Source organism: Phyllostomus hastatus, unplaced genomic scaffold (assembly GCF_019186645.2).
Source record: "Phyllostomus hastatus isolate PE091 unplaced genomic scaffold, TTU_PhHast_1.1 phas_scaffold_39, whole genome shotgun sequence".
Taxonomy (NCBI): Eukaryota; Metazoa; Chordata; class Mammalia; order Chiroptera; family Phyllostomidae; genus Phyllostomus; species Phyllostomus hastatus.
The window spans coordinates 3,071,703-3,086,362 of NW_025334028.1; the positions used below are offsets into that span (position 1 = coordinate 3,071,703).

The window sequence follows — 14,660 nt, forward strand, 5'->3', positions numbered from 1 at the left end:
TTTCTAGATCCAACTCACAATCCTTCTTCCCCAACAAGAGTATTATCTTCTTTCCATCCTTTCTAAAAAGTGGCTGGTTGGGTGGAATATCATGGTTAACACTATACATAGCCAAAGGATCTCCTATCTCTTCTCTACCGGCTGCTACTGTAAATATCATAGAATATACTCTTGCTGTCTTAAACCATTTTGCCTTTCCCCTCCAAGTGATCACAAAAAAGAGTAGGTGGAAGCTGTGAACTCCAGGATACCTGCTGGAAGAGGAAACTCACCAACAAAGGAACCACCAATAGATAACAACAGAAGAAGGTGAAGAAGGAGGGAGTGGAAGCCACACTAACCTCAATCCAGGACCTATCTGGAAATACAACTAAGTAATGGAGAAATTACCCAGAACAAACAACTGAACAAGAGCAAGAGAGAGTCCTCAAAACCTTTTATACATGGAAGAACCAGCTTTAATACAACCTGCTCATACCAGCACAACAAAATACAAGAGGTGGTGGACAGAGTGACCTTCAGTTAACCAGTTGGTGGAAAGGATCCACCAAAAAAAGACCCAACAACAATCAAAACCCAAAGACAAACACAGAGCCAACTTAAATGACAGCCCAAAACCAGTGAGCTCACGAGACCAAGGAGACCTCACCACTGAAGTTCACAGGTATACTACCATAGAAGTTCACACCATAAACCCAGGAAGTCAGAACAAATCAATTTAAGAAGCTGAGGCTAACAAGAAGAGTCTCACAAACAATGGGAAGACAAAGAAACAATCCCCAAATGAAAGGAAAGGAGGAAGCTTCAGAAAGAATGCTAAATGAAATAGAGGCAAATCAACCAGCAGATACTGAGTTCTGATAGTTGGTTGTAAGGAAGCTGAATTAGCTAACAGAGAATTACCAGAAACTACAGGGAAACTACATTAAACTCACTGCAAACTATATCAACATGAAAAAGGAAGTAGAAACTATCAACAAGGGCCAAGAGAAAATATAGAATACAATTTCTGAACTAAAGAACACAGTAGAAGGAATCAAAAGGAAGATCAATGAAACAGAAGATTGGATCAGTGAATTGGAGGACAAAGTAGAAAAAACACCCAGAAAGAGCAAGAAAAAGGAAAGAGGCTCAGAAAGAATGAAGAGGAATTAAGAGAAATACAGGACAATATGAAACGTAGTAACATCAGTATAATAGGGATACCAGAAGGAGAAGAGGAGGAGCAAGGGACAGAAAACCTGTTTGAAAAAGTAATGATGGAAAATTCCCTAATTTGATGATAGAAAAAGTCACGCAAATCCAGGAAACACAGAGAGTCCCCAACAAGAGGAACCCAAAGAGGCCCACTTCAAGACACATCATAATCAAAATGGCAAAATTCCAAGACAAAGAGAGAATCTTAAAGGCAGCAAAAGAGAAACAGGAAGTAACACACAAGGGAGCCCCGATAAGGTTAGCAGCTGACTTCTCAATGGAAACACGCCAAGCCAGAAGAGAATGGGAAGAAATATTCCAGAGAAATATTCCAGAGAACTATTCCAGAGAATGAGAACCAGGGGCCTGCAACCAAGGCTACTTTACCGAGCAAGGCTCTCAGTCAGGATAGAAGGTCAAATAAGGAGCTTCCCAGACAAAAGAAGTCTAAAACAATACGCCTCCTCCAAGCCATCTCTGCAAGAGATGTTAAAGGGGCTGCTTTGAGGAAAGGAAGGAAAAGGAGAGAGAGAGAGAGACAGAGAGAGAGAGACAGAGAGAGACAGAGAGAGGGAGACAGAGAGAGAGAGAGAGGAACACAGGTACGAAAATGGCAATGAATAAGTACCTATCGATAACAACTATTAAAAATAAATGGATTAAATGCTCCAATCAAAAGACATAAAATAGCTGAATGGGTAAGAAAGCACAAGCCACATATATGCTACCTACAAGAGACCTAACTCAGGACAAAAGATCTACATACACTGAAAGTGAAGAGCTGGAAACAAAATTTCCAAGCAAACAGACAGGAAAAAAAGCTGGGGTAACAATACTCATATCGGACAAAATAAACTTCAAAAAAAAAAGGGCCATAAAGAGAGATCCAGTTCATAATACTCAAGGGAAGAATCCATCAAGAAGACAAAAACATTGTAAACATATGTACAGCCAACACAGGAGCACCCAAAAACATAAAGAAATTGTAGAGGACTTCAAGAAAGATATTGACAGCAACACAATTATAGTAAGGGATTTTAATACCCCACTGTCAAAAATGGACAGATCTTCCAAACAAAATAATAACAAAGATATTTGTGGCATTGAACGATGCCCTAGATGAAATGAACTTAACTGATATATACAGAGCCCTTCATCCCAAAGAAGCTAAAAACACATTCTTTTCAAATGCACATAAAACATTTTCAAAGATAGATCACATGACAGGACAGAAAGCAAGCCTCAACAAATTCAAGAAAACTGAAATCATATCAAATATTTTCTTCGACCACAAGGGACTGAAACTAGAAACCAACCTCAAGGAAAAAACCCAAAATACTCACACTCATGGAGATTGAATAGCATGCTATTAAACAATGGATGGGTCAAGAATGAGATCAAGGAAGAAATCAAAAAGTTTCTAGAAACAAATGAAAATGAATTCACAACATACCAAAACTTAAGGGACACAGCAAAGGCAGTCCTGAGAGGGAAGTTCATACTGATACAGGCCTAGCAAAAAAAGACAGAAACATTCCAAACAAACAACCTAACCCTATGCCTACAAGAACTCGAGGAACAACAACAAAGACATCCCAGAACAAGTAGAAGGAAGGAAATAACCAAGATCACAGCAGAATTAAATGACATAGAGACTAAAAGCACAGTTCTAAGGATCAACGAATCCAGGAGTTTGTTCTTTGAAAAGATAAACAAAATCCACAAGCCATTAAGCAGGCTCTATAAGAAAAAAAGAGTACCCAAATAAAAACAATCAGAAATGAAAGAGGATAGATTACAACTGATACCACAGAAACACAAAGGATGGTAAGAAACTACTACAAAGAACTATATGACAAGAAATTTGGAAACCTAGGTGAAATGGACAAATTTCTAGAAAAATATCATCTTCCAAAACTCAATGAAGAAGAAGCAGAAAGCCTGAACAGAACAATAACAGCAGATGAAATTGAAACAGTTATCAAAAAACTCCTGACACACAAAAGCCCTGGACCAGATGTTTTCACAGGAGAATTCTACAAAGCAATTAAGGAAGAGCTAACCCCTATCCTTCACAGACTATTCCAAGAAATCCAAAATGATGGAAGTCTCCCAAACTCTTTTTATGAGGCCAGCATCATCCTAATCCCAAAACCAGATAAAGACACAACAAAGAAAGGAAACTTCAGGCCAATATCGCTGATGAACATAGATGCTAAAATCCTCAACAAAATATTGGCAAACTGCATGTAACAATACATTAAAAAGATCATACAGCATGACCAAGTGGGATTCATCCCAAGGATGCAAGGATGATACAATATTCACAAATCATTAAATGTAATACATCACATAAACAAAAGCAAAGACAAAAATCACATGATCATATCAATAGATGCAGAAAAAGCATGTAATAAGGTACAGCACTCATTTATGATAAAAGCACTCAGCAGAATGGGAACAGAGAGAGCACTCCTCAACATAATAAAGGCCATATATGAGAGACCTACAGCCAACATCATACTCAATGGACAAAAACTAAAATCTTTTCCACTAAGATCAGAAACAAGACAAGGTTGTCCCCTTTCACCACTTCTATTCAACATAGTACTGGAAGTTTTAGCCACAGCAATCAGACAATAAAAGGAAATAAAAGGCATCCAAATCAGAAAAGAGGAAACCAAGCTGTCATTGTTCGCAGATGACATGATAGTGTACATAGAAAATCCTATAGACTCGGCCAAAAAGCTGCTCGACCTAATAAATGAATTTGGCAAAACAGTGGGGTACAAAGTCAATATCCAGAAATCAAAGGTATTTTTGCAGACCAACAATGAAACAGCAGAAGCAGAAATCAAGAAAAAAATCCCATTTGGTATAGCAACAAGAAAAATAAAATACCTAGGAATAAATCTAACCAAGGAGATGAAAGACCTGTACTCAGAAAACTACACAACACTGAAGAAAGAAATCAAGAAAGACACAAAGAAATGGAAACATAGAGCATGTTCATGGATGAAAAGAATTAACATTATCAAAATGGCCATACTAACCAAAGCAATTTACAGATTTAGTGCAATACCTATTAAAGTACCAATGGCATATTTCACAGACATAGAACAAACACTTCAAAAATTTATATGGAACCATAAATGACCCTGAATATCTGCTGCAATTTTGAGAAAGAAGAGAAAAGTAGGAGGGACCACAATACTTGATACCAAACTGTATTACAGGACCACTGTAATCAAAACAGCTTGGTACTGGCATAAAAACAGGCACATAGACCAATGGAACAGAACAGAGAGCCCAGAAATAAACCCAAGTCTCTACTGTCAATTAATATTCAACAAAGGGGGCAACAACATAAAATGGAGTAAAAATAGCCCTCCTCAACAAATGGTGTTGGGAGAGCTGGACAGCTATGTGCAAAAAAAATGAAACTAAAGCACCAACTTACACCATACACAAAAATAAATTCAGGATGGATAAAAGATTTAAATATAAGCCACGATACCATTAAAGTCCTAGAGAAGAACATAGGCAGGAAAATCTCAGATATTACACGCAACAATATTTTCACTCATATGTCCCCTAGAGCAAAGGACATAAAGGAAAGAATACACAAATGGGATCTCATCAAGATAAAATGCTTCTGCACAGCTAAAGAAAACAGTATTAAAATAAAAAGAGAACCAACTGTATGGGAAAACATATTTGCCAATGATACCTCAGGCAAGGGTTTAATCTCCAAAATATATAAAGAACTCACATGACTTCATTCTAAGAGAGACAAGCAACCCAATTAAAAAATGGGCAAAGGACTTGAAAAGACACTTCTCCAAGGAGGACATACAGAGGAACCAGAGACACACGAAAAGATGCTCAATATCCCTAGCTATCAGAAAGAGGCAAATTAAAACTACCATGAGATACCACTTCACACCAGTCAGAATGGCCATCATAAACAAAAGAACAAATAACAAGTGTTGGAGAGGTTGTGGAGGAAAGAAAACCCTAGTGCACTGTTGGTGGGATTGTAGACTGGTACAACCAGTATAGAAAACAATATGGAATTTTCTCAGAAAACTAAGAATGGATCTGCCTTTTGACCTAGGAATTCCACTGCTAGTATTATATCCCAAGATCCCTGAAATACCAATCCAAAAGAACCTATGCACCCCAATGTTCATAGCAGCAAGGTTTACAATAGCCAAGTGCTGGGAGCAACGTAGGTGCCCATCAGTAAATGAATGGATCAAAAAACTATGGTACATTTACACAGTGGAATTCTATGCAGCAGAAAGAAAGAAGGAGCTCCTACCCTTTGCAACAGCATGGATGGAACTGGAAAGCATTATGCTAAGAGAAATAAGCCAGGCAGAGAAAGACAAATACCATATGATCTCACTTTTAACAGGAACCTAATCAATGAAACAAACAAACAAGCAAAATATAACCAAAGACACTGAAATAGAGAACAGGCTGACAGTGACCAGAGGGGAGAGGGGAGGGAATTTCAGGGGGAAAGGGAAAGGGTTTGCAGGAACAAGTATAAAGGACACATGGACAAAAACAAGGGGGTGGGGTGGAATGGGTGGGACGTGGGGATGGCTGGGGGCAGTAGGCTGGGATGGGAGTAAAAGGCAGAAAACTGTTCTTAAACAACAATAAATAACAATAATAAAACATAAATTAAAAAAAGAAACATTCAATATCATGAAAATAAGGGACCTACAGAAAAAATCGCTCTATTCAGCAAAGCTATCATTGAGAATCAAAGGACAGATAAAGAACTTCCCAGACAAGAAAAAACTAAAGTTCATCTTCACCATACGATCATTATATGAAATGTTAAAGAAACTTACTTAAGAAAAAGATCATAACTATGAACAATAAAATGGCATAAATACATATCAACAATTGAATCTAAAAAACAAAATAGGGAAAGAACAGAGACTGAATCATGAATACAGAGAGCATTTTAATGGTTGCCAGATTGGTGGGGAGGTGTTGGGGAATGGGTGATGAGGTGAGGAGATTAAGAAGTTCAAATACATAGTTTCAGAATAGCCTGGGGATGTAAAGTACATTACAGGAAATGGACTAGCCAAAGAACTTATATGCATGACCCATGGATATGGACAATGTTTTGGGGATGGCGTGAAGGAGTACAGGGTGCTGGGTGGAAGGGAACAAAAGGGGTAAAAATTGGGATAAATGTAATATCAAAATCAATAAAAAACAATTAAAAGAAAGATACTATGGAAACTTCACTGCCGCTTTGACTCACACTACCATTACTCTACACAAATGGTGTCCCCACTGGTGGCTCTCTCAATTCCAATCCAATCTCCAAACAGCTGGTAAATGTTCTAAACACAGTGAACACTGGAAAATATTTCAAGAATATTTAGAATACAGCATACTCTATACTCTGAAATGAATACAACCATCTGCTGCCCTTGCCCAGCTCCACTTCCCAGCTCAGACACTGTCCTCAACACCTGTAGTTCTCTGAGTGCACAGTCTTCCCCATCGCTACCCACCCTTTACAACTAGCTCTAAAGTAAAATCCTCTGGAAAGCACCCCCAAGTCAACTGGCTGCTCCCTCCTCCACACATTTTAGTGATTTCATATATCTTCTTACAATAATTCAAACAGCTGTCTATCTCACTAAACCATGAGATATTTCAGGCGAAAAACCACATCTCTCTATGCATCCAGAATAGTGTCTAGATACTGGGGTTACTAATAAATATTTGATGACCTAAATAAATGCATGAGTTTGTTTTCACTACATATTTTTATAGATAGCTCAGAAGTAAATTTTAGGAGCAGAAAACAAAGTTTAAGATCTAACTAAAAAGAAAGTAAAGATCAAACCAAATATATACTGGGCAAATGGTAAGATTTCTGCCATATTTACAGCTAAGAGTATAAAACTATGGCAATTTCGAATTACCAACCTTCTCAAATATTGCACAGAGGTTTTCTTTTTCCCTTGTTGAGTTTAGAGGAAGCACTAGAAAGTGTCTGTTGTAATGCAAAAGTAATTCGATTATGTAGGTTGTCTTCCAAATCAAATCAGTAAGAATGGCTATAATCAGGGAGCAAGGGGAACCTAAGATCAATTGCAAGAAAGCAGAACCTACATCATTTCCACGTAGTTTAACTTTTGTCAGCACCTGCCCATTGCCTACAATGAATTTACCTGAGCTAAAGTAGAGAATGAATTTTGACCAGTCTGGGCTTGCATATGTGCAGATTCTCTCTCTGCCACAGAATCTGTTATACTTCCATTCTGCTGAGATTCAATTGTTTCCATGGTCATTTGTCTGAAAAGACGATAAAAAGGAAGAAATATTAAGGTTCTACCTGAAACATTTCTGTTTTTACCTTCTTTCTGATACTCATTTCTGTCATCCAAATGTACTAGTTTAGTTTTTCAAGAAATAAGTTTAGTGGCAGAGTCCCAGCTCTCCAAACTGAAGGCACCTCTACTGCTCACTAGACATGAACATTACCAAAGAAGAACTGCAAAACATTTTATGGAAATTAGTTCATTAAAACTTTTTTGAATCTCATAATTAAGTTTCCTCAATAATTATTTTAAGCCTAGTAGTATAAATGAGTGATAAAATTAGGTTTTTTATTTTATATGAAGTCTATAATTCTCAAGGCCAAATACACCTGCTTTATAATACCATGTAGTGAAAGAATTTTGCCTCTGTCTAAATTAAGTGCATTACAACATGAAGGTGTGTATTGCTTTGTCAGCATTAAGACGTTTCTCATACACAAGCCTCTCAGATTGCATCCCTCAGAACACACTGCTTGTCCTAGAACTCCCCAGTTTCTTAAAGAAGAGAATCTAATATTTTGCAGGAAAAACTTTTGATAAAATGTTTTTGCTTAGGATTTCAATTTAAGGTAATGATTTCTATATGGAATCTTCCCAGATAAAGAAGTAAACCTTATCAGAATTAATTTTACTCTACTAGAAAGTTAAAATGCAAACAAAATAAACTAAAAATTTTAAAACTTTTCTTTAATTAAAAAAACTTTATTTATTTTAACATGTTTTATATAACTGGTATATCTCTAGGCCCACCACATAAAATTATTTGAAAAGTTTTACCAAGAGGGATATAATCTTTTAAATTATTTTGATATATTTTATTCATTATGCTATTACAGTTGCTCTATTTTCCCCTCCTTTATTCCCCTCCACCCTGCATATTCCCTCCCATCCGCATCCCCCCCTCCCACCTTAGTTCATGTCCATAGGTCATACATATAAATTCTTTGGCTTCTTCATTTCCTGACTATTCCTAACCTCCCCCTGTCTATTTTTTTATCTACCATTTACGCTTCTTGTTCCCTGTACCCTTTCCCCAACTCCTCCTCTCCCCTTCCCCACTGATAACCCTCCATGTGATCTCCATTTCTATGATTCTGTTCCTGTTCTTGTTATTTCCTTTGTTTTTGTTTCTGTTTCTTTAGGTTTGGTTGTTGAAAGTTGTGAGTGTGCTGTCATTTTACTGTCCTTATTTTTTATCTTCTTTTTCTTAGATAAGTTCCTTTAACATTTCATATAATAAGGGCTTGGTGATGATGAACTCCTTTAACTTGACCTTATCTGGGAAGCACTTGATCTGCCCTTCCATTCTAAATGAAAGCTCTGCTAGATACAGCAATCTTGGGTGTAGGTCCTTGCCTTTCATGATTTTGAATACTTCTTTCCAGCTCTTTCTTGCCTGCAAGGTTTCTTTTGAGAAATCAGCTGACAGTCTTATGGGAACTCCTTTGTAGGTACCTGTCTCCTTTTCTCTTACTGCTTTTAAGATTCTCTCCTTATCTTCAATCTTGGGTAACGTAATTATGATGTGCCTTGGTGTGTTTTTCCTTGGGTTCAACTTCTTTGGGACTCTGAGCTTCCTGGACTTCTTAGAAGTCTATTTCCTTTGCCAGATTAGGGGAAGTTCTCCTTCATTGTTTGTTCCAATAAATTTTCAATTTCTTGGTCCCATTCTTCTCTTTCTGGCACCCCTATGATTTGGATGTTGGAACATTTGGAGAATCCTAAGCCTCTCCTCATTTTTTTGAATTCTTATTTCTTTATTCTGTTCCAGTTGGATATTTATTTCTTCCTTTTGGTCCAAGCCGTTGTTTTGACTTCCCTTTTCCTTCCCTCCACTGTTGGTTCCCTGTACATTTTCCTTTATTTCACTTTTCATAGCCTTCACTTTTCCCTCTATCTTGCATACTCAACCTTTCTGGGAGCATCTTGATTACTGGTATGTTGAACCCTGCATCTGATAGGTGGCTATCTCTTTATCACTTAGCTGTATTTTTTTTCTGAAGCTTTGATCTGTTCTCTCACTTAGGCCATATTTTTTTTTTTGTCTGGGTGTGCCTGTCACGTAGTAAGGAGCAGAGTCCTAGGTATTTACTAGGACAGGGCAATCCACCTTGCTGCATTGTGGCCTGTAAGTGACAGAGTGGTTGGAGAGGGAACAATGCCCCTACTCAGCTCTTGGCTGGCTTTCAGTCACTTCCTCAGCTACCCACATGCAAATTGGGCCCTTCTGGTGCTGATTCCCAGGTGGGTGGGCTTGTGTACTTTCTAGGACCCTGTGGTTTGTCCAAAGAACTCTCCTGTGAGGCTGGGAGTTCCTCCTGCCTACCACCCCAACTGCCGCAGGTTTTTTCAGCCAGAAGTTTTGAGGCTTTATTGTCTTGCTCTGGAGCCCTGGGTTTCGGTGGTCTGACTGGCTCCCCAGTTGTTCCTCCTGGTTTATCTGCACAGGACTACCTGCTCCGCAAGCCGAGGTGTTTCCTGCCCTGGTCCTCCAGCAGCCACCTTGCTGTGAGTCCTCTGAATACCGGCTGCCGGTCTCTGCCTCTCCTACCAGTCTGGATGAATGTCTCTTCTTTAACTCCTTGGTTGTCGGACTTCCATACAGTTAGATTTTTCTGTCAGTTCTGGGTTTTTTTTTGTTTTTAAATCTGTTGTCCTTCTTTCGGTTGTGGGAGGAGGCACAGTGTATCTACCTATGCCTCCATCTTGGCTGGCCAAATGTCAAATTTCTTACAGTTGGCAATTATGTAAACTCTAAGCATGTGGCATAAACTACCCATCTGCAGATATTAAGCAACATAGCTATTTACAAACTCATACTACTAAATTATTAATAAAGATACCAGTAAAATAAACTTTACTAGTTGCAGTGATTGGTCATTTAGCTTCCTTTATAAATATTAGTCCAAACCAAATGTCACTCAGATCAATCAGGAATTCATGGGACTATAATTCAGTCCCAAGCAAAAATGGGGTACAACCCCAAGATGTTTCCAAACCATTCCAATGATATTCTAAAGAAAATTTTGAAGCATTCACATGAAGCAATTTGACTCCAATCCCTCAAATCACCACCCCCAACTCCTTCGGCAAACGCTGGTGAGAGACAGCCAAGTGGGATCAATATGTAAATTTCCGGGGAGTTGACATAGGCCAACCCTGTTCTCCAACTCTTGGTACAGACTAGTCCCAAAACAGGGATTCAGTCCTCAGTTTTACCCAAGACCGTGTCCACTTCACTTTTTAAAAAACAAGTGAGCTGAGCCTGGTCGCCAACAGCTTAATTATGGCCCGAAACAGTCCTTGCCCGAGACCAGGGCTCTCCACCGCCCGTGCCCAGAGCTGTCCCCTTCACGCCTGGAGACCTGGGCTGACCAGGGACGGCTCCTGTCACCTGGCCACCGGCCCCCTGCCCGCGGTACCGGAGCCCAAGTTCGGAGCCAGGCTGTGAGGTTCCCGGCCGGGCCGCGCTCACCGTCGATGTTCTCCCGGTCGCTGATGTGCTGCAGGTTGCAGCCTGTGTCCTCGCGGCTCAGGTCCGCGTCCGGCCGGTAGGACTCCAGCCGGGAGTGTGCATTCCTCCGGAGCTTGGGGCTGGAAGACACGCAGCACGAGGTAGTGTTCCCCATCGCCGGGGCCTGGGGCCTATGGAGCTAGTGGGACTCGTACAGCGAGGCCCGCCAGCCGAAATGCGGTCAGCAACTGCGCTGGGGCGTTGCCACGGGCGGCAGGTGGGGCAGTGGTGGCACGGTTGCGGCTGCAGCGACCAGCGGTTCGTCAGCCTCCGCGCCGCCCTAACCTTCCCACTGCGGTGGAGCGCGAGTGCCGCGCAACCGCACTGTTACCGGCCTTTTGCCCCCACCTCGGCCTCGGAGGGTGCAAAGCAGGCAGTTTCGTGGGGATTCCAGCTCTAGCCGGCCCCTGTTCGCTATCTCCCGCAAGAGGTTCCGGTTCAAGTAGTGAATTTGCTAGTCCCTTGGGCAGGGGGCTGGGAATAGGCGGCCTGGGCGGTGCGAGCACAGGGCAGTAGGAGCAATAACTATCAAAAAACTGAACAAAAAGAGAGAGAGACTAAAACAAATGATAATTTTTTAAAAAAAAAATTAAATAAACAACCAGAATAGAATCAGAATCATAGATATGAAGTCATTTGGAGGGTTATCAACTGGGAGGAGAAAGGGGGAGAATGGGGGAAAAGGAGCAGGGATTAACAAATCGGCACATACAGAGTAGGCAGGAGATTGTTAAAACCAATACAGGAAATGGAAAAGCCAAAGAACTTATATGCACTACTGGAGTGACAGACTTAGGTAGGCCTAAAAGGAATGGAAAATCACCAGGTGGGAAAACTGTACTGCAGGAAACTGTAGCCTGGGAAAATGCCTGTTGTCGCTACCCAGGACAAACAGTTCCCAGGCTAAGATTGGGGTCTGGGGTCTGGGATTGGCCTATCCACCATAACAGGATGTAGCTTTAACTTGAGCCTGACAAGATGTATCAAGAACAATGGTCAGCAGAAATGGCACCCAACAACCAGCTCTAGCCAATCAGACTCTGACACCCCAACCAGTTACCCTTGGTGGTTTTTGCGCATAAAAACCCTGCCCTAAGAACAACCTAGCAAGTTTTAACCTCCCTTGGTTGGCTCACTTTTCCTCTTATTCCCTGCTAATAAAACCTGCTCCTTAGCTCTCTGTATCTGTCTGGTTTCTTGAGCGACTCCGACCTAACACGGAGGACATGAACTAAGTGTGGTGGGGGGATTGCTGGAGGGAATGGAGGATATCAGGCAGAGGGTGGCAAAGGGGGGAAAAACTGGGACAACAGCAATAGCATAATCAATAAAATATATTTTAAAAAGTAAATAAATTTAACAATAAAAGAAAATAAAATGTGTTTGGGAAATTTCTAATCCATACACAGTAGACACTGATGAAGCAACTGAAGAGGAGATCCTGGATTCACCAAGCATAGAAAAGCATGATAAAGAAAAGATCATATGGATCCAAAAAAAGTTCATTGTAAGTTATTATTTCTCTATTTGGCTATTGGTTTGAGTGAGCTTATTCTTTTTATTTTCTAAGATTTTATATGAATATATAAAAGCCGAGTGAAATCTTCAATGAAGGAAGCATAAGCTTAAGTACTTGCAGTCTCAATGACTCAGTCCTCTAAAGCATTGTTATTTTTCAGCCTCATCGTGTGCATCCATAGAGCATAATAGTAATTTTGAGATATTGTGATACTTCAAGAAAAAGAAAATGTATTAGGATGAACTTCTTTTGAGGTCTCAAGGAAGCTGAAATTTATTGATTTAAAAATATGTGATTACTGTTAAATACTCTAGATAGAATCTTCCCTTTAAAAAGTGAAAAGTCATAGGATATATGAGTATACGATAGTTCTATACTGGACACCAGGCAGCCATCTCTGGACTAGGATATGCCTCTGCAAGTGCAGTTGCATGCATTTGTATCTCCATATGTAAGTGAAGGACCAGAGCTATAGCCAGCAGTTTTAACAATAGCATTGTCTAATGCAGGCCACTTGTGAATTATATTGTTTAAATAGACCATTAGCTATGTCTTTGAATTTTGTTTAATCTATTTTAACAAATCCAGATATCACTGAAAATGTTTTCATTCTTCAAATTAACTAGATGATTAGAAAATCAGTTCTACTTTTGTTCTCTCACATTCTCATGAAGTTTAGGCCTATTACTGACATTGGCACCAATAATGGTGTAGACAGGTAAAAATTTTATTATTATAATTCTTTACTAATACATTGTTTCCTCAAATGTAGTTATTTTTCAAGAAATTTACTTTTTGAATTTTTGTGATTGTAATAAAAAAAGAGATGGGTACTAAAGGCAATATAGAACATTTTCCAGAGTATTCTTAGTTCAGAGTACAGATAATTATGATGAGACATTGCCTAAACTACAAATAATTATGATCTCTCTGTCTTCCTAGTTGAGTAAGGATAGGGAATTTTTTGTTTATTTTATTTTATTTTTTTTGCTGGTCTTTTTTTCCTTATAAAACTGATGGAGAGTCAAAGGAGATAAGTCTACGAAGTAGTGAATATAAATTAGAGTAACTTAGGAATCTACCTTGACACATACACCAAAGAAGATAGTTTGTGGTCAATGCTTAGTGATAAAAATGAAATGGTTTGTTTGGTTTATCATTTTCAGACTGATTCTGTGTTAGTTTGATTCTTCATATGCTAACCTTAAACCATACTGAAATTAAAATAACTGAATTTATACTGTGGTTTTTACATGTGAGGTTAATATATTTTGAGAGTTAGGTGAAATAAATTTTTTAAAAGGTTTTTATTCTATGAAATGCTTAAAATCTCTTTATTTTAAGACATGGCATGTCTAACATTGTTTTTCAGAACAGAAAAATAAGGAAAAACCTGAAGTTTTTTACATGACACCCCACTTTGCAAGCAGTTTGTGAAAAAGCCTGTATTAAAGGTAGGTAGAAGTGATGTTTATAATAATGAACTTTGGCCAAATTCAGGAAAAAAAAGACATTTTAAATAAAAAACTGAAAAAATTCCAAAGCATAAAAATGTTCTATTCCTTATTCATAAGGTTTTTACAGTCAGTGATTAAAATACATTTGAATAATAAAAATTGATTTATTTTATTTATTTATTTTTAGTGAGGAGAAGGGAGGGAGAAAGAAAGAGTGGGAAAGAAACACCAATGTGTGGTTGCCTCTTACACACCCTATACTGGGAATCTGGCCCTCAACCCACACATGTGCCCTGACTGGGAATTGAACCAGTGACCCTTTGACTCACGGGCCAGCACTCAATCCACTGAGCCACACCAGCCATGGCTAAAACTGATTTTTTTAAAGCACATGAAGAGTTTATTTTAACTAAAGCATCAAACAAATTTAAATACCAAACTTTTTAACAACCCTTTACCAGAGGAACTACACAAATGTGATTGGATGAATGGGTGCCAGATTTTTTAGAAGACATGATTTTTAGTTTTGAGATGTACAGTTCAGGAGAAATTTTGAATAAATACAGTAGAAAGTCATTAGCACAGGAAAAAGAAGAAAGATATTGAAC

General features: G+C 39.0%; 1 protein-coding gene across 16 annotated transcripts in view; it reads right to left on the reverse strand.

The window, feature by feature from the left end:
- The window catches only part of CREM (cAMP responsive element modulator), an 81,312-nt gene extending 73,776 nt beyond the window's left edge, over positions 1-7,536 (reverse strand). For 8 of the 16 annotated variants that reach the window (XM_045820244.1, XM_045820242.1, XM_045820233.1 and 5 more), the window contains exon 1: positions 7,413-7,532. In XM_045820244.1, the coding sequence (XP_045676200.1) occupies positions 7,413-7,532 (120 nt within the window). Of the gene's footprint in view, positions 1-4,897; positions 4,928-7,401 lie in introns of all 16 variants that reach the window. The other 8 variants (XM_045820240.1, XM_045820228.1, XM_045820239.1 and 5 more) reach the window with 3 other exon arrangements.
- Between the last annotated feature and the right edge of the window lie 7,124 nt (positions 7,537-14,660).